We start from the raw sequence: 27262 nt of genomic DNA on the forward strand, positions 1-27262 counted from the left end.
AGAGAGAGAGGAGGAGAAAGAGAATTTTAAGCAGGCTTTGTGCTGTTACCACAGGTCAAGATGGGGCCCGATCCCATGAACCATGAGATCATGACCTAGGCTGAGACCAAGAGTTGGACTATCGACCGACTGAGCAACCCAGGCGCCCCTTATTTTATTACAAATGTTTTAAAAACATTTTTATTCATTTTTGGGAGACAGAGAGAAAGAGTGTGAGCCAGCGAGGTGCAGAGAGAAAGCAGGACACAGAATCTGAAGCAGGCTCCAGGCTCTGAGCTGTCAGCACAGAGTTTGACGCAGGGCTTGAACTCACGAACCACGGGATCATGATCTGAGCCAAAGTTGGATGCTTAATCAACTGAGCCACCCAGGTGCCCCAAATGTTTATTTTTGAAAGAGAGACGAGCACGAGTGCACGCACTTGCATGTGCATGAGTGGGGGCAGGGCAAGAGTGAGGAGACAGGAGCTCCAAAGTGGGCTCTGCACTGACAGCAGAGAGTCCTTTGTGGGACCTGAATTTACAAACCATGAGATCATGACCTGAGCCGAACGCAGACGCTTACCTGACTGAACCACCCAGGTACCCCTAACTTTTGTTTTAATTAAAATACCCTTTCCGATATTATAATTAGGAAAACTTTTAAATTTAGTAGATGTTCATGATAGAAAGAAAGAGAAAGAAAAGAAAGAACCCCAACAAAGTGAAAGAAACATGCTCAAACAGATAAAGGAAAAACTGAGAGCCAGAAGCAAATCAAAATTAAATATTTTTTTTTAATTTGCTGGAAGCTCAAGATTAATAATTCACTTTAACAAATTTTTTTTTTATCAGTAGAGGCTTTATACATCTTTTTTCGGCAGGAGTGGGAAGTTAGGGGGAAGCTAGCTGGGGGAAAAAAAACCATCCACACATATGAGAGCTGTTAGGAGCTTTTATAGTACCAAAGTAGCAGCACTCTCTGAAGTGTATGGAACAATGCGGGAGGGGTGATGGTGATGGTGGTGGTGGTGTAACAAATATCCAATAAATCTTTTGCCTAAAATAGGAAATCTTTCTTCAGCATACTTGACCTCTCTTGTGTCAGAATTCTAAGCACCTACAATCACTGAAGAAACGGGACTCTAATCATTCTGCCAGACTCTATGGGAGAATACATTTAAAAAAAAGTCTGTCTCTGTGACAAGGTGGTAATGATAGGACAGATAATAGATCAACAGAACAGAATGGAGATCGCTCACATAAAGGATCACCTGATTTATAACAAAGGCTCACCACAGTGCAGTAGGGAAAGGCCAGTCTTAGGCACAAATGGTCCTGAGTCAACGGGATACCCCACAGAAAAACATGACACTTGACATATAACAATTCAGGTAGATTACAGGTCTAAAATATAAAAGATAGGGGCGCCTGGGTGGCTTAGTCGGTTAAGCGTCTGACTTTCGCTTAGGTCATGATCTCGCGGTTCATGGGTTCGGGCCCCGCGTCGGGCTCTGTGCTGACTGCCAGCTCAGAGCCTGGAGCCTGTTTCAGTCTGTGACTCCCTCTCTCTCTGACCCTCCCCTGCTCACGCTGTCTCTCTCTCTCTCCTAGAAATAAATAAAAAAAACATTAAAAAAAATAAAATAAAATAAAATAAAATATAAAAGATAAAGACCAAGATGTCCATCAACTATAGAAGGGATAAACCATGTAATAATCATACAATGGAATATTACATAGCAGTAAAAAAGGTAAATCACTCCTATATGCAACACTATAGATGAAACCCATAGATATAATAGTGAAAAAAGTTGAACAGAAAACAGTATAATTCCATTTACATAAAATAAAGTGGAAGAGTAAGCAAAAGGGTGGTGATAAAAGTCAGAAGAGTAGCTATCTGTGGCATGAAGTATATATTTTGAGGAAGTTCAAGAAAGTAAATATTTTATATCCTGGTTTGTGTTATGAATATCTGAGTATACGCATAATTAAAAGTTCACTACAGTGTACACTTAAGATTTATGGACTTTACCATTTGCATGTTATACCTCGACTTAAAAAAAAATCTCTATTGGACCAAAACATGGAAAGAGCCTAAGTGTCCATCAACTGACGAATGGATCAAGTAGATGTGGTTTATCTATACGATGGAATACTACATGGCAATGAGAAAGAATGAAATCTGGCCATGTGTAGCAACGTGGATGGAACTTGAGGGTGTTATGCTGAGCGAAATAAGTCAGGCAGAGAAGGACAAATACTATATGTTTGCACATATGGGAGGATTAGGAGGAACTTAACGGAGGACCATGGGGGAGAAGAAGGGGAAAAATAGTGGGGAAGAGGGAGGGAGGCAAACTATGAGAGACTCTTGAATGCTGAGAACAAACTGAGGGCAGATGGGGGGGGAGGGCAGGGAAGGGGGGTGATGGGCATGGAGGAGGGCACTTGTGGGGATGAGCACTGGGTGTTATATGGAAACCAACTTGACAATAAACTATTTAAAAAAAATCTCTATTGGATTTAGTAAACTATAATAAATGAGTAATAACACCAAATAGGCATATTAAGAAACGGGACCAAGAGAAAAAACAGACAACAGAAGCAAGACCAATAAGTCAGGGGTTAGCAAACTTTTTCTACAAAGGACTAGACAGTAACTATTTTAGGTTTTGAAGGCTACATACAGTCTCTGTTACATATTCTTCTATTTCTAAAACATCTTTAAAAAAACATAAAAACCTTTTTTAACTTATGGCCTATATGAAAACAAGCTTTACATTGGATTTGGCCCATAGGACATAGTTTGCTAACCTCTACTATAGGTAATTCAGATTTCAGACTAATCAAATGAAGATGTTGAAGAATTACTGTTAACATATTCAAGACAATATGAGACAAGTGGGAAATTTCACAAGACGACCATAATCTAAAAAGAGTCAAATGGAAATTCTAGAACCGAAAAGTACAATCCCTAAATCAAGAACTCAAGAGATGAGTTTAATAACAATTTTATTGGCATTTTTCTTTTTAAACCAGTTTTAATTGCTAAAGGAAGAGATCAAATGACACACAAAAACCTATGGGAGAAACGTGAGATAGTGAAAAGGACTGGTACCCGTGTAATTATAGAGGAAAGAAGAATGGGACGAAAGCCAAAAGGGAAAAGATGGTGGTCACGAAAATTCCACAACAAATAAAAGGCCTGCAGCCACAGATTCAAGAAGCACTCTGATACCTATGCAGCAAGAAGTACGAAGAAAAGTGTACACAACCTATAGTAACATTTATAAAAAGCAATGAAAATAAAGCTTCAAAACAGAGAAAAGACACAGTAAGGGCAAACTAAGATTGTTGCTGACATCTCAAAGGAAGAGATGTAAGCTGGAAGACAATGGAAAGCCAACTTCAAAGTGCTTTAAAAAAAAAAAAAAAGATTTTGCTGATCTAGAAATCTGTTTCCACAGCACGTCTTTAAAAAAAATCTTTCCATGTCTTGGGGCGCCTGGGTGGCTTGGTCGGTTGAGTGTCTCTCTTGATTTCAGCTCAAGTCATGACCATAAGGTTCATGGGTTTGAGCCCCGCATCAGGCTCTGCGCTGACGGCTCAGAACCTATTTGGGATTCTGTTTCTCTGCGCCTCCCCATTCGCTCTCCCTCCCTCCTTCTCAAAATAAATAAACATTAAAAAAATATTTTTTTTAAATCTTTCCATGTCTTTAAAAAAATAAAGAAAAAATAGGGGCACCTGGGTGGCTTGGTCGGTTGAGTGTCTGACTCTTGATTTCAGCTCAAGTCATGACCATAAGGTTCATGGGTTTGAGCCCCGCATCAGGCTCTGCGCTGACGGCTCAGAACCTATTTGGGATTCTGTTTCTCTGCGCCTCCCCATTCGCTCTCCCTCCCTCCTTCTCAAAATAAATAAACATTAAAAAAATATTTTTTTTAAATCTTTCCATGTCTTTAAAAAAATAAAGAAAAAATAGGGGCACCTGGGTGGCTCAGTCAGTGAAGTGTCCAACTTCAGCTCAGGTCATGATCTCATGGTTCATCAGTCTGAGCCCCGCTCTGGGCTCTGTGCTGAAAGCTCAAAGCCTGGACCATGTTTTGAATTCTATGTCCGCCTCTCTCTGCCTCTCCCCCACTCACGCGATGTCTCTCTCTCTCTCAAAAATAAACATTAAAAAAATCTTAAAAAATAGAATAAATGTAGATAAATTATTATTAGATAAATGAAAACCAAAATGATTCATCAGCAGCAGACTTTACTTAAAAAGGAATAAAAATGAGTTAAGAATTAGGAAACTGATCCCAGACAAAAGAAAATGCATAAAAGAAAAAGCAGCAACATAAAAGGCTACAATGTATAGGAAAATCTAAATGACTAAGAACTCTATAATAATAATGATGATGATAATGATGATGCCTTGTGAGTTTAAAATATTTAAAATATATATACATTAATGACCACCATGTACCTACAATCCAATTCTTTTAGGCTCCTTTCTTGGGTTTCTCCTGCTTCTCCTTCAGGGATAACCACTATTTTGAATTTTATGTTTTCCATTCCTTCAGTTCTCTATTTTAACCACACATGCACATTCCTCTAAATAACTTCAGTTTTGCTTGTTTTTCACATTATATGAACAGAATCAATCTGTATGCATCTAGTATACAGTTTATATTTTTTGTAATTTTTGCTTGACATTACGTTTGTGTATCAACAGTAAAAATATCCTTCAGAAATAAGGTGAGACATTCTCAGAAAAGTAACAGAAGAATTAAAAGAAGTTATTACCTATAGAACTGCTCTAAAAGTAATGCTAAAGTCTGAAGAGAAATACTACCAGCAATAAACTTCGAACCTCAGGACTGAAGGAAGAGAACTTAAAAAGGTAAATATCTGAGTAAATTTAAAAGAGCATTTTCCTCTTTTTATATTTAAAATGGGTTTCTTGTAGACAGCATACAATTTGGTCTTGTATAAAAAAAAACAATCCAACCTGATAATCTGTCATACATATAAAATATATATGAGTACTGATAAAAATTATAACATCATGTGCTAGAGATTTCAATGCATATAGCTGTCTTACATATAACAACTATGGAGGAGGACAGTTAAGTGAACTATAAGGTTATAAGTTTTCTGCATTTTATTTGAAGTGATAAATTATTAACTCTAAGAAGGCTGTGAAATAAATATTAGATATATAAATCATAATCCCTAGAGTAACCACTAAGAGAGAGGGAGAGAGAAAGATAGCCAAATACTCAACAGAAAAATTAAAATAGAACTCTAAGCAAAATAAAATAATTTTTACTTAAAATTTTTTTTGACATTTATTCAGTTTTGAGAGATGGGGAGAGACAGGGACACAGAGAACCTGAAGCAGGCTTCACGCTCTGAGCTGTCAACACAGAGCCTGACAGAAGGTTTGAACTCACGAACTGTAAGATCATGACCTGAGCTGAAGTCTGATGCCCAATCAACTGAGCCACCCAGGCACCACAGTAAATTCAAATAATTTTTTTTAAGGGAGGCAATGGGAAAATGAAAAACAAAACCAAAAGGAGACAGATAGCAAATAATAAAATAGTACATATGAATCCAACCAAAATAATAATAATTAAATTAAAATGATAAAAACACACCAATTAGAAAGGTAGAGATTACCATATTGGCTGTCTTGTTAAATAAAACAAAAACAAAACCTAACCATACACTGTATACCAGGAGCCCACTTTAAATACAGAATGGAATAGAACAGGATAGAAGTAAAGGGATGGAGACATATCACTAATCAAAAAAAGCTGGAGTGGCTATATTAATTATCAGACAAAATTAACTTCAAAACAAGAAATATTACCAGAGATAAAGACAAATTATATAAGGATAAGGTGGTCAGTTGCCAAAAAATGTGTAACAATTCTACGTGTACATGTACCTGAAACAGAGCTTCAAAATATATGAAGCAAAATTGATAAACTAAAGGAGACATAAATAAATCCATAATTATACTTGGAGACTTCAATGTTTTCTCTTTCAATCATGAATGGAATAAGTAGAACAGAAATTCAGCAAGAACAAAAAAGACTTGAACAACACTACTAACCACCTTCACCTAATTCACATTTATAGAACACTCAGCCCAACTATAGCAGAAAAAATGTTATTTTTGGTACACATGGAACATTCACTAAAACTGGATCATATTCTGGGCCACGACACAAACTTTAACAAATTTTAAAGTTCTATGACCATAATGGTTTTAAAATAAAAATCAGTAACAGAAAAATATCTGGAAAATCCCCAAATATTTGGAAGTTAAGAAAAATTTCTAAATAACATAAGTCAAAGGTGGAATCATAAGGAAAACTAGAAAACACTTTAATAAAATGAAAATGAAAACACAACATAGCAAAACCTGGGGGGTGTAGTTAATAAGTATTTAGAGGGAAACTCTAAATGCATTAATGCATTTAAAAAGGAAATCTCTCAAATCAATGATCTAACCTTTTGCCTTCTGGAAACTAGAAAACAAATTAAACCCCCTCAAAAAAAGGAAAAAAAAACCAGAAGGAAGGAAATAATAAGGAGCATAAATCAAAGAAATAAAAAAATAAAACAATAGAGAAAATCAATAAAGCCAAAAGGTGACTTTTTAAAAAGATAACACTGATAGACCTCTAGACAATCTGTCCAAGTAAAATAGAACATACCAATATAAAGAGTACAAGCAGTGACATCATTACAGTTCCTACAGATACTGAAAGAATAATAAAGGAATATTACAAATAACTTTTGTCCTTAAATTAGATAGCTTAAATGGAATAATTCCTTGAAAGGCACAAGCTTTCCAAAGCTTCTTCAAGACACACAACCAAAAAAGATACAATCAAGTTACCTTATTATATGTTTAATTTGTAGCAAGATACTACTCTCCAACGTAATGTTCAAAGCACTTATTAGGTACTTATTGAACTCCTCAAAGAACATTTCATTCCCTTCTTCGTACTTTCCATAGTTCTTTGAGTACTCCTTCTGAATGCAGTGATTAGTCAAATGGCAGGTTTTGTCTTGGAAATTATCAACATGATATGGTTCTGAAGCAGTCCGAAGCACACCCTCTTTGTAGAGGTAGATATTATACTGATGATCCACCAGGACCCAGCTTCTGCAAGTCAATAAAAAGTTTTACTCAAGTCATCCAAAGTTTCACCACAGTATATATATCATTCCCATTCCCTAACTTTTCTGGAGGGACGTAGAGGAAGGAGGTAGATTCTAAAATTACATGAGGCAAGGCATAACCCTTAGCCAAAACAGCAGATTATGAATGTAAGGAGGCAAATAAAACATTTTGCCATAAATGACAAAAAGACTTTGACCAGTTCAAAAGATACAGCATTTTAAAGAGATCCAGATAGGTTGGGTCTAGGGTTTATCCATGAGACTTCTATTTGCCATGTTTGCTCTATAAATAACCTTAAGAGGAAGACTGTTCATCCTCAAGCTGCTCTGACACAGGATTGGTGTTGAAGAAGCAGCAAGTCATTACTAAGAAGACAAAGAGTCCTCAATGAGGAAATGTCAGCAAGGCCACAGGAAGGCTGGGGAGAGGGCTATTTAGCTTTAGAAAGCATGATACAACCTCTTACTCTATGCCAGGCCCATTGCTCAGAAAGTTAAAATCCAAAAACCTGAAGTGTACTCATGAAATTCTTTTTTAAAAAAAAATATTTTATTTATTTCTGAGAGAGAGAGAGAGACAGCATGAGCAGGAGAGGGTCAAAGAGAGAGGGAGACACAGAATCTGAAACAGGCTCCAGGCTCTGAGTTAGCTGTCAGCACAGAACCTGACACGGGGCTCGAACCCATGAACCATGAGATCATGACTTGAGCCAAAGTCGAATGCTTAACCAACTGAGCCACCCAGGCGCCCCTGAAATTCTTAAAAAGTAGGACACAAATAATGAAGCAAGGTCATATTATTTATTGTGTCTTAATTATGAGTTTTATGTACATCTCATAGCTTCTTCCATAAGCAAGCCCCATACATTTAGACTGTCTTCTTTGGAGCCACAGGTCATTTTGATAATTTTAGTAATGTTTTCTATAAAGAAAAGAGAAATACTAAAGGAAAAAGAAAATGTAGGTACAGATCCTCAGTTCTATTCAGCTGTACTCAATTTTGGCTGCTTATTAAACATGGTCAAATACTTCTTCACATTCCATGTTACCCTCTTCATCACACACTACTGCATTTTTTTCAGATCAGTAACAAAAGCTCCAGACACTGATGCATTACCGAATGTCAAACTTGCGGTGACCTGGTTCCAGAAGCAGAGGGTGCTCAAGGTATTTCTGGATCACATGCACCTGACCCTGGTTGTCAATGAAATCCAGAAGTTCTGAAGCCTCTGAGGAGATGAGGATGCCCTCACCTATAGGGAAAATTGTAACAGAAATCGGTCAAGTTCATCCCAAGAGTTAAGGTTCTCTACAAAGCTAAGGAGGAGATGTACTGGGAGAAAACTGGGAGGAAGCTTCTAGGGGCCTGCTCACTCTTCCTCCTCCATCTCTTCACTCCCCTAGTCTCTCACATTCTCCCCTCTGTCCATAAGGGCACCTGAACTATCTACTTCCTTCTCCATAGGACCATTAACACTACCTTGACAGGCTCCAACCATGAAATTTCAACTTTTACAGACATTCAAAATATCCAAGCATCCTAAATAAATGCCACTCTACTATTGGTCACTAGCTATCATGATCAAAACTTTAATAAACCCACCTCTCACTCTATAGCTTATAGAAATATCCAGAAAGTTAGGGCATAAACACACTTGTACAAGTCAATTCCATATACCATTGTAATAGGAAAAATTGTATACACCATCAACATTAAATAAATGTCTCTTTCAACAGTTTTATTGAGACGTATTTTACATACTATAAGATTTAATACAATTCAGTGGTTTTTTATTTATTTATTTTTTATGTTTTTATTTATTTCTAGGAGAGAGAGAGAGAGAGAGACAGCGTGAGCAGGGGAGGGTCAGAGAGAGAGGGAGTCACACACTCTGAAACAGGCTCCAGGCTCTGAGCTGGCAGTCAGCACAGAGCCCGACGCGGGGCTCGAACCCACGAACCGCGAGATCATGACCTAAGCGAAAGTCGGATGCTTAACCGACTTAAGCTACCCCGGCGCCCCAATGTCAATGGTTTTTCATATATCCAAGAGATCTGCAACAATCACTGATTTCAGAACATTTTTATCACCTCCCTCCCCAAAAACCCATAGCCATTAGCAGTCACTCCCCATTCCTTCCTTACTCTATTCTCTGACAACAACTAATCTACTGGATGTCTCTAAGGATTTGCTTAGTTTAGATGACTTATATAAATGCAATCATAAAGTATGTGGCCTTTGTGTCTGGCTTCTTCACGTAGCATAATGTTTTCAACATTCATCCATATTGTAACATGCACTACTACTTCATTCTTCCTTTCCATGACTTGATAATATTCCATTGTATGGATACAGCATTTTTGTTCATCCATTCATCAATTCAAGGACATTTGGTTTTTTTCCATTGTTTGGTTCTTATAAATAATGCTGCTATGAAGATCTTCATAGAAGTTTTTGTGTGGACATGGTTTCAGTTCTTTTATGAATATACCTAGAAGTGGAATAGTTAGGTCATATGGTAATTCTATGTTTGACTTTTTTGAGAAACTGCCAAACTATTTTCAAAACATCCATGTCCTTTTACATTCTCAACAGCAATATGTGAGTATTCCAATACATAGGAGTATTCTAATTTTGTCACATCCTTGCCAACACTTACTGTCTTCTTGATTATAGCCATCCTAATGGGTATGAAGTAGTATCTCATTGTGGTTTTGATTTGCATTTCCTTAATGACTAACAACATTGAGCATGTTTTCATGTGCTTATTGGCCATTTGTATATCTTCTTTGGAGAAATGTCTGTTTAGGTTCTTTGTTCTTTTCTTAATTAGGTGTGTGGTTTTTTTTTAAATTATTATCAGAGTTCTTTACACATTCTGGATAGAGGATACAGATCCACATTCTGGATCCATTATTGCATGGATCCCTCAGTGTTGCTACAACTACTTCCTTCCCCATAAAACCGTCCTGACAACTACTAATCTGTTCTCCATTTCCATAATTTTGTCACTTCAGGAATTTTATATAAACAGGATTATGTAGTATGTGATCTCTGGGGATTGGTTTCTTTCATGCAGCGTGATTCCCTGGAGATTCACTGAAGTTGTTGCATGTATCAATAGTTCATTCCCTTTTATTGCTGAGTAATATTCCAAGGTATCAATTCACCTTAATTATTCAGCTTCTGAAAGAATATGAATTGTTTCCAACTGGGGACTATTACAAATAAAGCTGCTATGAACAATCATGTATAGATTTCTGCATGGATGGGAGTTTTCCTTTTTTTTTCTTTTTTTAATTTTAAGTAGGCTCCACATCCAATGTGGGGTTCAAACTCACGACCGTGAGATCAGGAGTCACACACTCCACTAAGTGAGCCAGGCAGACACCCCAAGTTTTAGTTTTTCTGGGACAAATGCCCAAGTGTGTGCAACTGCTAGGTTATATGATGGTTATAGGTTTAGTTTTACAAGAAATTACCAAACGTTTTTCGAGAGTGGCTGTACCATTTTACATTCCCACCAGCACTGTGTGATTGATCTAGTTTCTCCTGATCAGCATTTGCTGTTATTACCATTTCTTATTCTAGTCATTTTAATAGGAATGTTGTGGTTTTGATTTGCATTTCCCTAATGGTTAATATGAAAATCTTTTCATTTGTATTTTTTTATTTGCAGAGCCTTTCAATGGAATGCATTATCATGTCTTTTGTCTATTTTCTAATTGGATTCTTTTTTGTTTTCAACTGTTGAGTTTTGAAAGTTGTTTATATATTCTGGATATAAAGTTCTTTGTCTGATATGTGGTTTGAAGATATTTTTCCAAGCCTGTAGTTTGTAATTTCAACCTCTTTAATAGGGTATTTCACAGAGCTAAACAACCTATTTTTGTTGAGGTTTAACTTATCAACTTTTACTTTTATGATCATATATGTGATATCAAGTTTAAGAACTCTTTGCCCTGCCCTATCTCCTATTTTTTTTCCCGAAAAAAATTTCATAGTTTTATGCTTTACATTTAAGGCCACAAATCCATTTTACATTAGCTTTTGTGTAAGATGCAAGATTAAGGTCGAAGTTCACTGTTTTCTGTTTATGAATATCCACCTGTTCCAGCACCATTTGTTGAAAAGTCTATCCTTCCTCTATGGAACTGCTTTTGTACCTTTCTTAAAAATGTTGACCATGGAGCCTGCTTGAGATTTTCTCTCTCTCTCTTCCTTTGCCCCTCTTCCCTGCTCATGCTCTCTCTCTATATATAAAATAAAATAAAATAAAATAAAATAAAATAAAATAAAATAAAATAAAATAAAATACAAATATTGACAGTGAATAACATCTTTTTGCAAGTTATAAAATGGGACCCTTTGTGTCCCTTGGAATGGCAGTGGGGCAGAGGACCTGTGCCAGGTAAAGAGGGGAAAAGAGAGGCGGTCTGCTTCCAGAAGGGGAGGGGCTTTAAAAATCCCATCTACCAGAAGCTGTATCCAATTACGCACACATATGCTATCATCTTACTCTAAGATGTCTGGAAAGACATCTTCTTTGGGCAAAAAACATGCTCTCCATGTCACCACAAGCCCCACTTTCCTCCCCAGCTGAATCATTCCCACCTATGCCACTGGTTTTATGTTCCTCTCTGGCCCCTGTGGGCACTTCAGTTTAAGACTACCTGATTTAACTAATATTCTCCCAAGCCTTCCTAGTTACTCCCATTTTCCTCCTGCAAAAAAACTTCTCTGCAAATCACTATAAAACAATACCAGAAGACCAGAGCCTGAAGACAGGGTAATCGAAGACTTGAATGAAAACGTTTATAAGAACATTCGAAGAGAAACACATAAGGGGTGCCTGGGCGGCTCAGTCGGTTAAGCGTTTGACTTTGGCTCAGGTCACGATCTCATGGTTCATGGGATCAGGCCCCACATTGGGCTCTGTGCTGACAGCTAGCTCAGAGTCCGGAGCCTGCTTCAGATTCTGTGTCTCCCTCTCTCTATGACCCTCCCCTGCTCACACTGTCTCTCTCTCTCAGAAATAAATTTTTAAAAATGTTAAAAAAAAAAAAAAAGCCTGGCTCAATCATAGTGAACTCACCTTATACTGTCAATTTTTTTCACTTAATATTTTCACTGTTTCTATCTTAACATCACAATTATGTTAGCAGCTGAAATAATATTCCATTATGTGGATGTAAAAAAAATTACAATTTACTGATTGTTGGGCAGTAGGATAGTTTCTAAGTAACATTTTGCTGTTACCGGTCACATAGTAAATCAGTCTGGTTTCTTTTAAAATATTTTCCTGGAGTTAAGTTTTCAGGAATCAGATTAGTGGGCTAAAGCCTATGCATTCTTTATGGCTCTTCCTCTGTATTTTCTTATCACTTTTCCAAAGGCTGTGTTTCATCACTAACAGGAAGCAGTTCATAAACTTTCAGCAACAATATCACTGAAGGTTTTTCTTATTTAATAGGTATAAAATGATACATAAAATCTATATTTATTTTCTAAGTTTGGATACCAATGTAGCATGTTTCCATGTGTTCATTAACTGTATTTCTAATATTATTTCTTTATATCTTCAATAACTAAACCTGGAGAAATTATGAAGAAGCTTTGGAATTCTTTAAGGGGCTTTAAGGTGATAGTCTTTCTTCTTCTTTGTTTCTCTCAACTATTTAACTGGAAATAGATGCATCACTAGCCTTCTTTCTGAATAGATTGGGTCCATGAGGGCAAGAGATCATGCCCATTGTATTATCACTGTATCTCCAAACACTTAGGACTTCATTCATTCATTCAGTCAGTCATCACTCAATACAGATACTGAACTTCTGCTGGGTTCCAGGTGCTGCCTTGACACCACGGAGACAGCACTGGACACAGATATGACAGGGTCTGACTGTGCTTTAATAGGATCTGGGTCTGCTGTACTGTGTGTAGACTGTGGAGAACGGCCAAGGGCAGGAGGACAGGGAGCAATGCTCCAGGTGCAAGGTGAAGGTGGCTATGATGCAAAATGCGTGATGGAGGTGGTGAGCAAGAGGTCTTCATACTAGATATAGTATGAAGGCTGAGTCAACTATTCCCAGCATCTGCTAGGCACTCAATACTTGTGTAACAAGAATAGTAGATATTCATTCATCCTAATTGTTTAACTTTGTAGTTCCAGACAAAACAAATGTGTACCACTTACCTCAATTCCTCAACCAAAATTTCTTCTTTGTTTGGCATTTTATTCTCTCTTTACCACTCCCTGATACTGACCACCACCCCATGTCTTGTCTTGGTGAGGTTCCAAGCACCACCCAGGTAGGATCACTGCCATGACCTGATATGCCCTTTGCCAGGGGCCCTGCCTCACTCCTGGTTTTCACTCCAGCTAAGGCTCCGTGACACAGGCTATCCTTACAATGGCCATCGTGACTCAAGCCCGAATCCACAGAAGGAGAATGGAATACTGCAAATGTCTATTTCCTCTTCCAATTCCCCCTTTATCATTAGAAACAAGCTAGGGGACAGTATTTGAGAAGAGGTCGCAAGAGGGACAGAGAAGTAGGTGAGGTACCTGGCTCATGGCAAGAGTCCAACTCTCCCACTTTCAGGAGATTCCAGGTGATGCCCTCCTGTCTCATGGTTGGTGGAAAAGAAGGTGAGGTCCACTGGACCGGGGATAGAAATGAGTACCAATGGCCAGATGGTCTTCCAAGGCAATAAAAGAAGAATTAAGTTCAAAATGGAATGGTTTTAAAAGGAGCATATGATGGTAGCTATAGAGATAGACTGTGTTTACGTGTTCATTACATTGGGAATGGCCTATATTTTAAGCTTGAGTCAATATTTTAAATCTCATTCCTTCTATGCATTCATTCAACACATATTTACTGAATGCCTCTAGGGAGGGTACTGAGATGAACAAGACAGAATGTCTGTGTTTACATGGAGCTTATGGCATGATAGAGGAGACAGGCAGATAAACAGATATGTAACATAGTGCTGGGAAGAGGTTAGTGCAAGGAGGAAAAATAAAGCAAGGCAAAGAACAGAGAGCAATGGGCATAAAGGCTATTTTAGAAAAGAAAAAAAAGGCTTCTCTGACAAGGTAACATTTGAACTGAAAGAAATATAAAATAATCCATAAGCACACTCAACATACACGAATAAATTCAGAGCATTTGTAGGACTCTAGGCAGGCATGGTTATAGAAGAATGAGCGAGCAAAGAAGAGAAGATAGGATCAGAGATACAAGTGAATGTCAAATGGTGTAGGCTAGCATCAGCAACCTGGACTTTATCTGAACTGCACTGGGAAGCTAGCCTGTCAATCTTAAGCAGGGAGTAAAATGATCAGATTTATGTTTTTAGATACTGTTCTCTCTTAGAGGAGACCTGGCTGTGACCAGGCACAGCGGTTACACAGACTAGAGAGAATAATAGTTTAACTTCAAGTGAGAACGTAGAAATGGCAAGAAAAAGTCTAATTCAGAATGTGGTTTGAAGGTAGAGCTAACAAGACTTGCTGACGCATCAGGCATGGATTATAAAGAAAAGAGCAGTCAAAGAGGAATCCTAGGTTTGGGGCTTTGGAGACTAGGTAAGGAGTGGGATCACATACTATGTGGGAAGAGGGGGAGGCTAGGGTGGGTTAAGTTGGGCAGGAAATGAAGAGTTCTATATCAGACATGCTACAGTTGAAATGCCCTCCACACTGGATCTGGAGCTTAAAGGGAAATACTTTGGCTGGAGGTATCCATTTAGAAGTCATCAGTGCCTAGATAAATATTTAAAACTATGTAACTAGACATGGTCTCCACCCTTGAGGATTCAGATTAGAACAGTCACCCATCTAAAGATATCTTTGAATTTGAATGCACAATTGAACAAACCACATGGGAACCTACAGGAAAGGAAGAAGGCAACAGCACCGCCTACTCACCTTTGGCACCAGCTGATGACTTTGCAATCCAAACATTGCCTTCTCCATCTTCTTTCTTTCTATTATAAGAAGCCAGGAAGAATTCCCTTTCATCTGTCCTTGAGTTATGGATCGGTGGGTGGATTCCATTCTGTGCTGGAGCAACTGGGGTCTTGAGATTAGTTGGGTAAATCACATAGGACTCTGGAAACCATGTGCAGGACTCAGCCAGGTCTGGGCTCGTCTTGATTAGCCTGACAGATGACAGAGGATCAGTCTCTATTCTTAGGATACTCTGCCACTCCATTCAGAAAAGCCAGTGCTTTCCCCCAGAGCTTGCCAAGGAGGCAGGGCAATACCAGGGCCAGGAGCTGGTCTCTCTATCCCACTCTGCCCTTGGCCTCCCTGAACAGACTTGTAAGGCACTACTGGGCAGCACATAGCTATTACGTGGAACCCTTCAGGCATGTTCCGAATGGTTAAACATGAGCTTAAGGTCTAGAACTTTAGCCACTTTTATTTTTTAAAAGCAGTATTTAACTAGTTTATCTTTCTTTTTTTAATTTTTATTTATTTTATTTTTTAATGTTTTATTTGTTTCTGAGACAGACAGACAGAGAGAGTGAGCAGGGGAGGGTCAGAAAGAGAGGGAGACACAGAATCTGAAGCAGGCTCCAGGCTCCGAGCTGGCTGTCAGCACAGAGCCCAATGCGGGGCTCAAACCCACGAACCGTGAGATCATGACCTGAGCCGTCAGAGGCTTAACTGACTGAGCCACCAAGGCACCTCATATCTTTCATTTTTTAAAGTTTATTTATTTATTTTGAGAGAGAGAGAGAGAGTGTGAGTAGGGGAGGGGCAGAGAGGGAGAGAGAATCCCAAGCAGGCTCCACGCTGCCAACACAGAGACTGACACGGGGTTGAACTCATGCAACCTCAAGATCATGACCTGAGTGGAAACCAAGAATCAGGCGCTTAACTGACTGAGCCAACCAGGTGTCCTCAGAACTTTAGTTCTTTTTAAAATGCATCTCTAAGGAAACTTGAAGTAATTCTGAGATCATGCTTTTTCAACATACATGTAACGGTTAGGCTAAACCCAAAAAACAAAGTAGAGAACTTAGGAAACTATTTGGTTTACTAGAAAAAAATACTATCTTGGCCCAACTCTCTAAAGAACAAAGGCCACTGCTTAGGAATATGAATTATCCCAGAGGCCTGGGTGGCTCAGCTGGCTAAGCATCTAACCTTGGCTCAGGTTGGTGCATTCAAGCCCCATGCTGGGATCTGTGCTGACAGCTCAGAGCCTGGAGCCTGCTTCAGATTCTGTGTCTCCCTCTCTCTCTGACCCTCCTCTGCTCACGTTCTGTCTCTGTCTCTCAAAAATAAATAAAATGGTAAAGTTATTAAAAAAAGAAATCTGAATTATCTAAAGATTTATCTTAGTTCTTCATTTTCTTGCTTTTAGCTCAACCTGGCTTCAATGACAGAATAAAGGAGGAATCTTTTTTTATTTTTAATGTTTACTTATTTATTTTGAGGGGGGGGAGAGAGAGTAGGAGATGGGTGGATGGGGGACAGAAAGAGAGAGAATATCCCTAATGTGGAGCTCGAACTTTCGAATTGTGAGATCATTACCTGAGCCAAAATCAAGAGTCAGACGCTTAACCAACTGAGCCACCCAGGTGCCCCAGAATAAAGAAGGAATCTTTCTAATGGGGCCCAGGACTCTAGTGGTCATAACTAAACATACCTTCTGCCCCCAAAATTACGTGACAAAAGATAAAGTCAGGCCATGGGCAAGGCACTTACTTAATAAACACAAGGGCTTACAAAGGGCCTCCCATTGCATTTACTCTCTAATCAGACCCCCAAAGGGGAGACACTAGCATCCCATTTCATAGATGAGGCACTGGGTCACCAAGAAGTAGATTTGCAAAGATCATAAAGGTAGTAAGAAACAGCTACTATGCAAGCCCCAAACTCCCAGTCCTCACCCAAAACTTACTCTTACTCCCCAGGAATCAGAGGCAGGAAGGAGCCCACCCAAAGATCTGTAAGCCTTCCCTAAGCTGCACTCCCTCCTCTACCTAGAACAGAACTCTATTAATGTTAAGTCTGTGTTAAGATCCACCTGCAAGGGGCACCTGGGTGGCTCAGTTGGTTAAGCATCTGACTCTTGATTTCAGCTCAGGTCACGAACTCATAGTTTGTGAGATCATGCCCTATGTTGGGCCCTGTGCTGACAGCACAGAGTATGCTTGGGATTCTCTCTCCTTCTCTCTCTCTGCTCCTCCCCTGCTCACACTGGCAGGCTCTCTCTCTCTCACTCTCTCTTAGGATAAAGAAATAAACATTAAAAAAAGATTCACCTGAAATATCAACCTATGAGGAAACGGCATAATGGAATTTCCAACTGAGATTTAAAGTAAAATTATTTTTAAAACATTTTTAAATGTTTATATTTATTTTTGAGAGAAAGAGCATGAGCGGAGAGGAGCAGAGAGAGAGACACACACACACACAGAATCTGAAGCACGCTCCAGGCTCTGAGCTGTCAGCAGAGAGCCCAATGTGGGGCTCGAACTTGTGAACTGCAAGATAATGAAGTCAGACGCTTAACCAACTCAGCTGCCCATAACCAACTCAGCTGCCCAGGTGCCCCTAAAGTAAAATTATTTTTAAGCCAAAGGCAACAGAATCTGAAAGTTACTTGAATTCAAAGGAAGAAAAATCAATACATTTCTAACTCACTGAATATTCAACACTATCTACACTGGCCAATACAGTGGCCACTAGCCACACGTGGCCTCTGAGTACCTGAAATTTGGCCAAGGTGACACAGGAGATGAATTTTAAACTTTGTTTAGTTTTAATGTAAAAACTGAACTATGGTAAAATATTCTGCTATTATCCACAATATCACTCTTCTGGCAGGATGACATTAACCACTGCATGACCTCAGATATTTCTGTGGTCCTGTGGCACGTGTGTCAGGCGCATGTGTTGTTCCCAGTAGTTGACAAAACACATCACTGTTCTACTCTGGGACAATAGATTGATTCAGTTGAAGTGACTTTATCCCCCATGTATTGATGAAGCATCATAATGAGTTTATTATGCGGACAGCATGAGTTACAACAAAAACTATGCAAATCTTAATTGGCAACTAACATGAAATATAACTACGTATCTAGCAAAAAAACAAGTATGGAAAAATTTTTTAATTTAAAACAAAGGCATACTACAGACGCCAAATATTTTTTTTGTAAAGTTAAGGTGATAGTTTTATTCCCTTTGAGTTTCTATATTATCTGCATCTCCATCGCTAGAATTCCATCCGCTCTCAATTGACTTCATGAGCACACCCTCCAGCACATTCCTGGTGTACCACTGACATTCATTTAGCATGGCTTTGTTAGAGGAAGAAATTTCTTCTCTCAGTTTTTGATTCTCCTTAAAAAATTTTGTTTAATGTTTATTTAATTTTGAGAGACAGAGCACAAGCAGGGGAGGGGCAGAGAGAGAGAGGGAGACACAGAATCCGAAGCGGGTTCCAGGCTCTGAGCTGTCAGCACAGAGCCCAATGTGGGGCTTGAACCCAGGAACCATGAGATCATGACCTGAGCCGAAGTCAGACGCTTAACTGAGTGACTGAGCCACCCTAGGCACCCCTTGATTCTAATTTTCTAAATCAAAGACTGATGCAGACTTAAGTGGGGATGCCAAAGCCAGAACTGTGACCAGAATAGTAAAGAAAAAGAAAAAGAAAAAAAAAAAAAGGAATGGGCAGAAGGTGTGACAGAAATTTCACAATAAGTGGCAACTGCAACTTGCTATAGCAGAGTTACAAAGGAGACATTTTCAGAAAATACATAATGTAAACGAATTTCATAAGCAGGTTCCAGTCAATCATAAAAATACAGGGGAGGCAGAGAACCCAAAAAACAGACTTTTAACTGTAGGGTACACACTGGTGGTTACCAGAGGGCAGGTGGGTGGGGAATGCAGTTGTGATGAGCACCAGGGGTTGTCATAAAGGTTGAATCACTAAATTCTAATCTGAAACTAATATTACACAGTATGTTAACTAACTGAAATTTAAATGAAAACTTAAAAAAATAATCAGTGAAATCTGTGGCTGAAATCAGAATTAAATACCTAACAAAAATTTTTAACATATTTTTAACAGGCTCTGAAGTTGTAACTTTGGTCAGGTTATAAAATGGCATGGATTCTTGCACAAAAAAGAAAACCATCTCTATCTATCTATCTATCTATCTATTTATCTATCTATCTATTTACATTTTAGAGAAAGAGAGTGTGTGAACAGAGGAAAGGGACAGAGGGAGAAAGATGGTTGAATGCTCAACCAACTGAGCCACCCAGGTGCCCCAAGAAAACCATTTTAGATAGAAATACAGTTAGAGGAAATATTCTGAGGAAAAGAGTAAAACAGATATTTACAAAAAGTGAACAATGTTTATTTAGCTAAGTCATGAACAACATGTATTAGAAAGTACAAAATCTTTCTAATAATATCAAAGACTGATTCAAAAATTGAAAAATCTTAAATATTTTCCTTTAGTTTTAGTTGTGTTCTCTAACATGAGATAATGCCCAATTAATACGTTGGGTATGTTCTGCTTCTAATAATTTTTTATAAGTTTATTTATGTATTTAATTTGAGAGAGAGCAAGAGAAAGAGCGCACACGCACGCACACGTGAGGGNAGAGAGAGAGAGAGAGAGAGATAGAGAGAGAGAGAGAGGGCTTTGCTCTGTCAGTTCAGAGCCCAACGTAGGGCTCAAACTCAGGTTATGAGCCGAAATCAAGAATCAGACACCTAAATGACGGAGCCATCCAGACGCCCCTCAAAAAATTTCAAATACGTGACAAAATATCAAATTGCAGCCTTAAAACTATCAACCTTGGGGTGTAGATATTTTTTAACCTTTTACATCTGTCAAAGAAGAATCTCACCTACACGTGAAAATTTCTACTGTGACACTACTTCAGCTAGGTTGGATTGAAAGCTGATTTAATGGGATATTAATAGACTGTAGACTGAGGTTTCTTTAGTGTTTCATTGTACTGTATGTTACATATTGGAAACACCTCGGTTTTCTGAAGCCCACTCTATGAAAACTGTCATGGATACAGTTGTTGAAATGTTTTAGTATATACTTGCAAATGCTACAATGATTCCCCAGAATGGAACCGTTGAAAGAAACAGAAGACAATAGATTTAATGATACTGTGTTCTTTGCCAGTGTTCACTGACTGAAGAGAAAGGAGTTCTACAAAGATTCACTATATTGTCAACTCCAACTCAGAGTCTCTTGAAATAAAAGAAAATGCTTCCCAAATCAATAATTAGTTCGTTCAATAAGCAAAGATAAAAAATGGCAGTGTGATTTACATTTTCTCATCGATATCCACACTGCATGTGATCAAGCTAAAGTTCCAAAGAAGGGAAAAGAAGATCTTATTTATGACCTAGCCAGACAGGTGCAAAAATTTATGTTCCAATTTCATAGCACAAGCCAACAATAATGATTTTACATATTTTTATAACATGACTCAGTTGGTTAAGCAACTGACTCTGGATTTCAGCTCAGGTCATGATCTCACAGTTCATAAAATTAAGCTCCATTCCACATACTGAGCTGATGGCATGGAGCCTGCTTGGGATTCTCTCTGCCCCTCCCCAACTTGTCTTGGGCACATGCATGCACTTTCTCTCTCTCTCTCTCTCTCTCAAAATAAAGAAATACACATTAAAAAAAAAAAAAAAAAGAAAGCATGCATGATTCAGGGCGCCTGGGTGGCTCAGTCGGTTAAGCATCTGACTTCAGCCCAGGTCATGATCTCACGGTTCGTGGGTTGGAGCCCCGCGTCAGGCTCCATGCTGACAGCTCAGAGCCTGGAGCCTGTCTTCAGATTCTGTGTCTCCCTCTCTCTCTGACCCTACCCTGCTCATGCTGTCTCTATCTCTCTCTCAAAAATAAATAAAACATTAAAAGTTTTTTTAAAAAAGCATGACTCAATATGGAGATTTAAATGGAAATAGATAGCATTATGTAAATTGGCTAAAAAAACTAAAGAAAAGTTTGAAGAATGCTTTGTTGACATTACTAAATTTAGAGGAGTTTCTTTTCAATTTACTCAATTTTATTCAATTTATTTAGTATCTCTTTTGAATTCAATATTAATAATACTGTGTTAACACAAGAGTTGGCGAATTTACTTAACTTGGACATAGTTTTGAAAAGTCAAGTCAGTTCTAAAAATATGAACCAGCTTTGCCAATGTATGTGTAACTATGAAAGGAAAATGATTTTTCATTGAGTTACTGAAAACCTTTACGTGGGAACAACTTGAGTACATAAATCAACATTTCAACCATAAATTTTCATGATATCTAAATACAGAGCAAGGGTTTTAGATGAAAATTTAGTATCTGGATTAAGATGTTTCAAAAAATGTAAACTGTATGCCAGATTTTGAAAACTTGGAATGAAAACAAAATCTGTAAAATATCTCATTAATTTAAAAAATATATCTCATTAATTGTTTTTATATTAATAACATGTACAATGGATTATTTTGGATTTTCCTGGTTAAATAAAATGTTATTAAAGTAAAACATATTGCAGCTATTTCTTTGTGTTTATTTTAATGCGGCTCCTAAGACATTTAAAATTACACATGCAGCCAGCGTTCAGTTTCTGCTGGACACCATCCTTTGCAATCGTCCCATTTCCTTATAAGCCTATTCAGAAGGAAACCACAAATGAAGGCTCATTTACATATATGTACGGGATAAAGTCTCACAAGAGCAAAAGAAAGCCTCCAACCTAGGTCAGAGGAAAAGCCAGTCAGGGCTCTGAGACTATAGCCACAGGGCCTGATGAATTTCTCAACCTCCCTGAAGTAGCAGGAGGAAGGCACTTGCTGTCAAAGGTCCAGGGGAGAACACTATGGAGACTCTAGGAAGCCCTGTGAGGGATGCCCAGTCGCATCGCCCATAGGTCCGTTCGTACAGACTAGACCTGTCTTGGCTCAACACTAAGGGCCATGGCAACGGGCAACCAGCTGTCCTCTGTGAGCTGCCATTCTGCTCTAGAGTAAAATGAGGAAATTACATTTTTCACTCTTTGGAGCTCTTTGAAGCCAGACAAAATTATGGAGAGACAAAATGACAAAGGGAACCGTCATTCCTGGAACTACTACAATCCTTTGCCAGCCGCCTAAGAGAATGACAGAAGCTTATGAGGACAATGACAAGTCCCAGCTGCATAAACCATGTCACCATTTACAAGGTGCCATCACAAACCATGTCACATGTCACGGAGGGGCAAAGAACAAGCATGATCATCACCATCCACAGTGGTAGATGGGTTACTGGGATTCACAGTGGTGGTGTCCAGGGTCACAGAGATCTAGACACCTACTCAGACCCGATCAGGACTCCAGCCATGTAGTCACTTCGTTTTAACTGCTAACTATGCAAATACGTAGAATGTTACACATTTTTTTTACACCATCCTCTGTTCATACTTCTAAAAGCTAAATTCTACCTTTATCTTCAGATTTAAAAGGTAATAGTAGAAAAAAGATGGAATAAACCTTTAAATTTTTTTTCTATATAAATAATCTGGATAAATAATCATGTCCCACTTCCAGTCTTAGTTCTGGTGAAACAATCTTTTGTGTTCTAAATATGTAAATACGTAATAAGACTTCAGCAAGCCTCACTCACCTTTCAGGGTCGCTGGTGAATCATGAAAACCCATCCCAGAGAGAAGTGGATACATAAGTTACTGGGGCCAGTGAGTGTGGACAAAAAAGGGAAAATAATGCCATGAACACTCAACTCAGTAAACAGATAGGGACCAGAGAGAAATGTGAGTGGGGAAAAGATCATTTGCATTGAGTTGTATCTTCATGTCTTCCTCCCTAAATGATTTGTTGAGCTACACATGCATGTTCACTAGTCTTCATGGAAAGAATACTGGGACCTATTACAACCCTGATTTGGGGGACACTACCCAGTTTTTCCCTACTGAAATGATAACAATAATAGCAGTCACAACCATAATAATAGTCATAAGAGCTTTTACTTATGTAGTGGCAACCACGAGACAGACATTATTCAAAGCTAGTACATAAATTAACTCAATTAACTCTTACAACAACCCTGAGGTAGTTACTATAATTATCCTCATTTTATTTACAGAAGGAAAAAAATCAAGGCACAGAGTCAAATAGTTATTGTTTACCACTGTGCCATACACTCTACGTGTCACCTTATCTAATCCTCACAGCCACCTTGAGGTAGATTCAGAGGTCTGGAAGGATGAGGAAATATGCCCAAGCTAATAAGAGGGAGACCTGGGATTAAAACCCAAGCTGTGGATCCTCCACCTCAATCACTTCACTGTATAATAATGCTCCCCTCTACCTTGTAGTAGTGTTCTTATGACACAGAGCCGGAACCCCACTGCTCAGAGGTGCGCAGTATAGCAGATACTGTTATTCCCTGCCTGGGTGTCCTTTCTGAGGAGACCCCTGGCTGCTGTGAGGTGGCTGCGAAGAGCTTGTGCATGCCTCTTCTCCAGAGTCTAGCCCTTGCCCAGAAATGCAGGCGAAGCTACATTCTCCACATCCCCTAACAGGCAGTGGCTGACTGATTAACTTAGAGGACAGAAGCCAGGTTCTCTGGTCTCAATTCTGAGGTACCATTTATTCCTGAGCTCCATGGAGCCGGGCTGAGGAGAGACTTCAGCTGAAACCATACCTTTGCTTGGCTTCCTCCCCTACTGTCTGGCCTCCCCCTTGCTTCTGGAGGAGTTTCTCCTGAGAGCCTTCACCTCCCCCCACCGCTCCNCCTCCCATTCTGCTTCTAGGGACCCTCACCTAAGAGACAGACAGACCTTATTAAGCACAAAGAGCAAAGTTTTAGGCTGTAATCAAAGTAGCATAGAGGATGCTCTGGAATTAATATTGTTGGCTTTTGAGATGAAAGTATTTTTGTCCAGAAAAAAAAAAAATCCCACATTTTTGCTAAAAGGCTTCAGGATGAAGGCTAAAAACGTTTATGTAATAGACTGAAAATGAATCTTAAACACTTACTTCACTAAAGAAGCTTTGCGACACAGCTTGTCAGCCCCCCTGTAGTAATTCACCAACTGCATCAGCCCAGGCTCGTGACCTATAAAGGAAAAAGGAGGCTCAGAAGGGAAAGAGGACAGGTGGGAAATGACAATGTCAGCACCAGCATGCAGGAGAGAGAACAGCTGTGTCATGCCCGGCTTTTCATGCTCCCATTTCAGGCCTGGTTGGTGGAAACGGAATAATTCCATTGCCCTGCACCTGCCCCTTCCACAGCATGGAACCAGAAACCCTCCCCTCCTCCCCACAGCGGGTATTAAAGATGCCGATATCCCAGGGCTGCCAAAGACCACTACTGCCTTTGTTTTTTCTTCTTAGGGTGGAAGGGTATTTTCTATTTCATCTTTCTTTGATCCCCACCACACCCCACTCTTGGCTTAACACATAGGGACTTAGTAATCTCTACACAGCAGGACTTTTTTTTAAATTTTTAAAACATATATTTATTTTTGAGAAGAGAGAGAGACAGACAGAGCAATGAGCTGAAGAGGGGCAGAGAGAGAGGAGACACAGAATCCAAAGCAGGCTCCAGGCTCTGAGCTTTCAGCACAGAGCCTGATGTGGGGGTGGAACTCATGAACTGAACCGTAAGATCATGACCTGAGCTGAAGTCAGGTGCTTCTCTGAGCCACCCAGGCGTCACAAGCACAGTAGGACTTTAACAGTCACGTGCTGGCACTCCTAACCTTGCTTTCTACAGCCATTAAAGAAGGCACTAGAACTATGATATCGCTGTTTTCAAGCATGTCTAACTCTATGAGCTTCTGGGAGAGCCACAAGAGGTGAAGGAAGACAGTGGAGAAGCCATGTCCCTAAAATCAGAAGCCCTGAAGGCTTTCTGTGTATCCTCCACAGAGAAACTCATTTTCAATGAATCCTACTGCATCTCCCCTCCTCTACAAAACAGAGCAGAAAGGATACAAACAAACACAAAAGCCTCAATATTTGTTTAAATTCTTAACAAAAATGCATTAAATTTCCAGTAACAAAAGTAAAAGTAAAACCAAACAAAGGGAGTTTGAGTAGAAGATGCCAGAGGTAAGAAGGATACATCTGAGAACAGCATATAATTAAATAAAAAAATATTGAGGCACTAACTAGCTCTCACTCTCCCTGGGGCAGATGAACCTAGCCTACCTTCCCATCCCCATGGCAAGGGCATTCCTGAGACTTTATCTGGTTCCATCCGCCATTTCCTTGGGTCTCACACAATGCACTGAAGCAAAAACTAAATATCTCCAACAGTGAAGACATAGAACCATTTTGGTTGTGGGATGCTGTTTTCTTTCCCATAAAAACCAAATGTTTTCTTATCATCTGCTGACTTTGTGGTACCTGTTTAGGATTTGGACCCTGTACATTTCTGGCCTTCCCCCCTCATCCTGAGCACCAGAGCAATGCAAAACCACCCCTGCGTCAGCCCCAACAGAGGCCTTTTTGCCTGTTTTTAATATTAGGATTCCCCCTAAGCTTCACAGCCAGGCACTACCCAGTCTATAGAGGAAGGTAAGTCAGTCAGGCAGGGATGCGGACAGAGCAAGAAGGAAATCTATGTTCTCAACTATAGGTAGTTCTTCTTTCAGAGAAGGTATTCTCTTTGCCAAGGGCTTCCTGGAGAGGCAGTTTAACAAAAAGTAATCTCCAGGCACATTCTCTGTATTCCAAGATTGCTGGGGGCTGGAATCAGTCCCTCCATGGAGTCCTCGTCACAGAGCCTAAATTTATATAACAATAAAAAGTTGTCCATTCTAAAGAAAAAAATTCGATATGGTTATGCTACAACACCCTTCATTCCTGAAATGAATACGACTGTACACGCCCCCCACCCAAAGGCTCTATGGAAGCTCACCGGGAGCCAGTCCGTTCCAAAGGGCCAATTTTCAGTCTGCTCATTCAGCCTCTCCGTCCCCTGGCCACACCTCTTTCTAAAAACTATGTCCTCTGCTGGACACAGAACACCACTCTCTCTGGGTCGTCCTCTAAGGCAGAGATGACTTTTCCTCATTATCGATTCTCCCCTTCGTCTTTGGCAATTCTGTTTGGTCCCCGCCCCGGGAGAATTTTGGCAAGGAGCAGAGGCTGCATCCCCAGGATGACTGCGCAGGGAGAAGAAGCACGAGACCGTTCAGGTCAATAGGGTGTGAGTAGAAGTGATCTGCACAACTTCTGGATTACGTCATCTAGAAAGGAGCTGCTGGTCTTCTCCTTTCCCCTGCCCCTCCCTACAGGCGAGGATGTGGATATGGATGTAGACACGATGCCAAACCGGCATCAACCATGTGAGTGAGGGTAACTCCCTCGGGATGAGTGGGACGCACGGTGAAGCCGGTGTCAAGCAAAATCTGCATTCAACACACAACTAGGAAAACACATTACTTGGGGAACCCAAGGAAAGGTCTAAATCAGACACCCTTCCTTCCGCCCTGGCCCGGGTTTGGCTCACTTCTGACGCTCCTGCTTTGGGAATCCAGAGATCTTTTCCAAACCCCCAGCTTATCTGAGCCTTCGGGTAGCTGAATCCGCAGGGTTTTCAACAGACCCAAGGATCTCCCCCGCGCCAACACCAGTCAGGGTTGAATTCTCAGCGCAGAAAATTCGCAAGAGGTCTCCAGCCGGAGGTCTGGCGCCGGCTCCGCCGGGCCCTGCCGCGCCCCAGCTCTGCCCCGCCGCCCCGCGCGATTTAGGGGCGCTGGGCCAGGGCAGTGGGGGAGCGCGCGGCCGACGCCCCCCGGGCTGCAGGGGCCGGCCATTGTCCACAGGCAGCTGCGGCCCCGAATCCGATTTCGGGGACGAGAAGGCATGCAAAGCGGTGGGTGTACCTTTATGGATCCATTTTTTCTCTGCCCGGAGAACGACGCAGGGGAAGATATATGACCTTAAGACAAAAGCGCTGCTGCTAACGGGCCGTGGGAGGAGCAGGAGGGCGGGGACGGGGAAGCGCTCACCCAGTCTCCCGAAGGGCAGCCGGTTCCTCTCGCCCAGCATCAGGGT

General features: G+C 40.0%; 1 protein-coding gene across 1 annotated transcript in view; it reads right to left on the bottom strand.

Annotated features, from left to right (window-relative positions):
* The window catches only part of TTL (tubulin tyrosine ligase), a 35796-nt gene extending 8540 nt beyond the window's left edge, over nt 1–27256 (bottom strand). The window contains exons 1-5 of the mRNA XM_077773460.1: nt 27217–27256; nt 24233–24311; nt 15116–15348; nt 8296–8431; nt 6892–7161 (exon numbers count right to left, since the gene is read on the bottom strand). Coding sequence (XP_077629586.1) covers nt 6892–7161; nt 8296–8431; nt 15116–15348; nt 24233–24311; nt 27217–27256 — 758 coding nt within the window. The remainder of the gene's footprint in view (nt 1–6891; nt 7162–8295; nt 8432–15115; nt 15349–24232; nt 24312–27216) is intronic.
* Nucleotides 27257–27262: the final 6 nt, after the last annotated feature.

Source organism: Crocuta crocuta, unplaced genomic scaffold (assembly GCF_008692635.1).
Source record: "Crocuta crocuta isolate KB4526 unplaced genomic scaffold, BGI_CrCroc_1.0 scaffold67, whole genome shotgun sequence".
Lineage (NCBI taxonomy): Eukaryota > Metazoa > Chordata > Mammalia > Carnivora > Hyaenidae > Crocuta > Crocuta crocuta.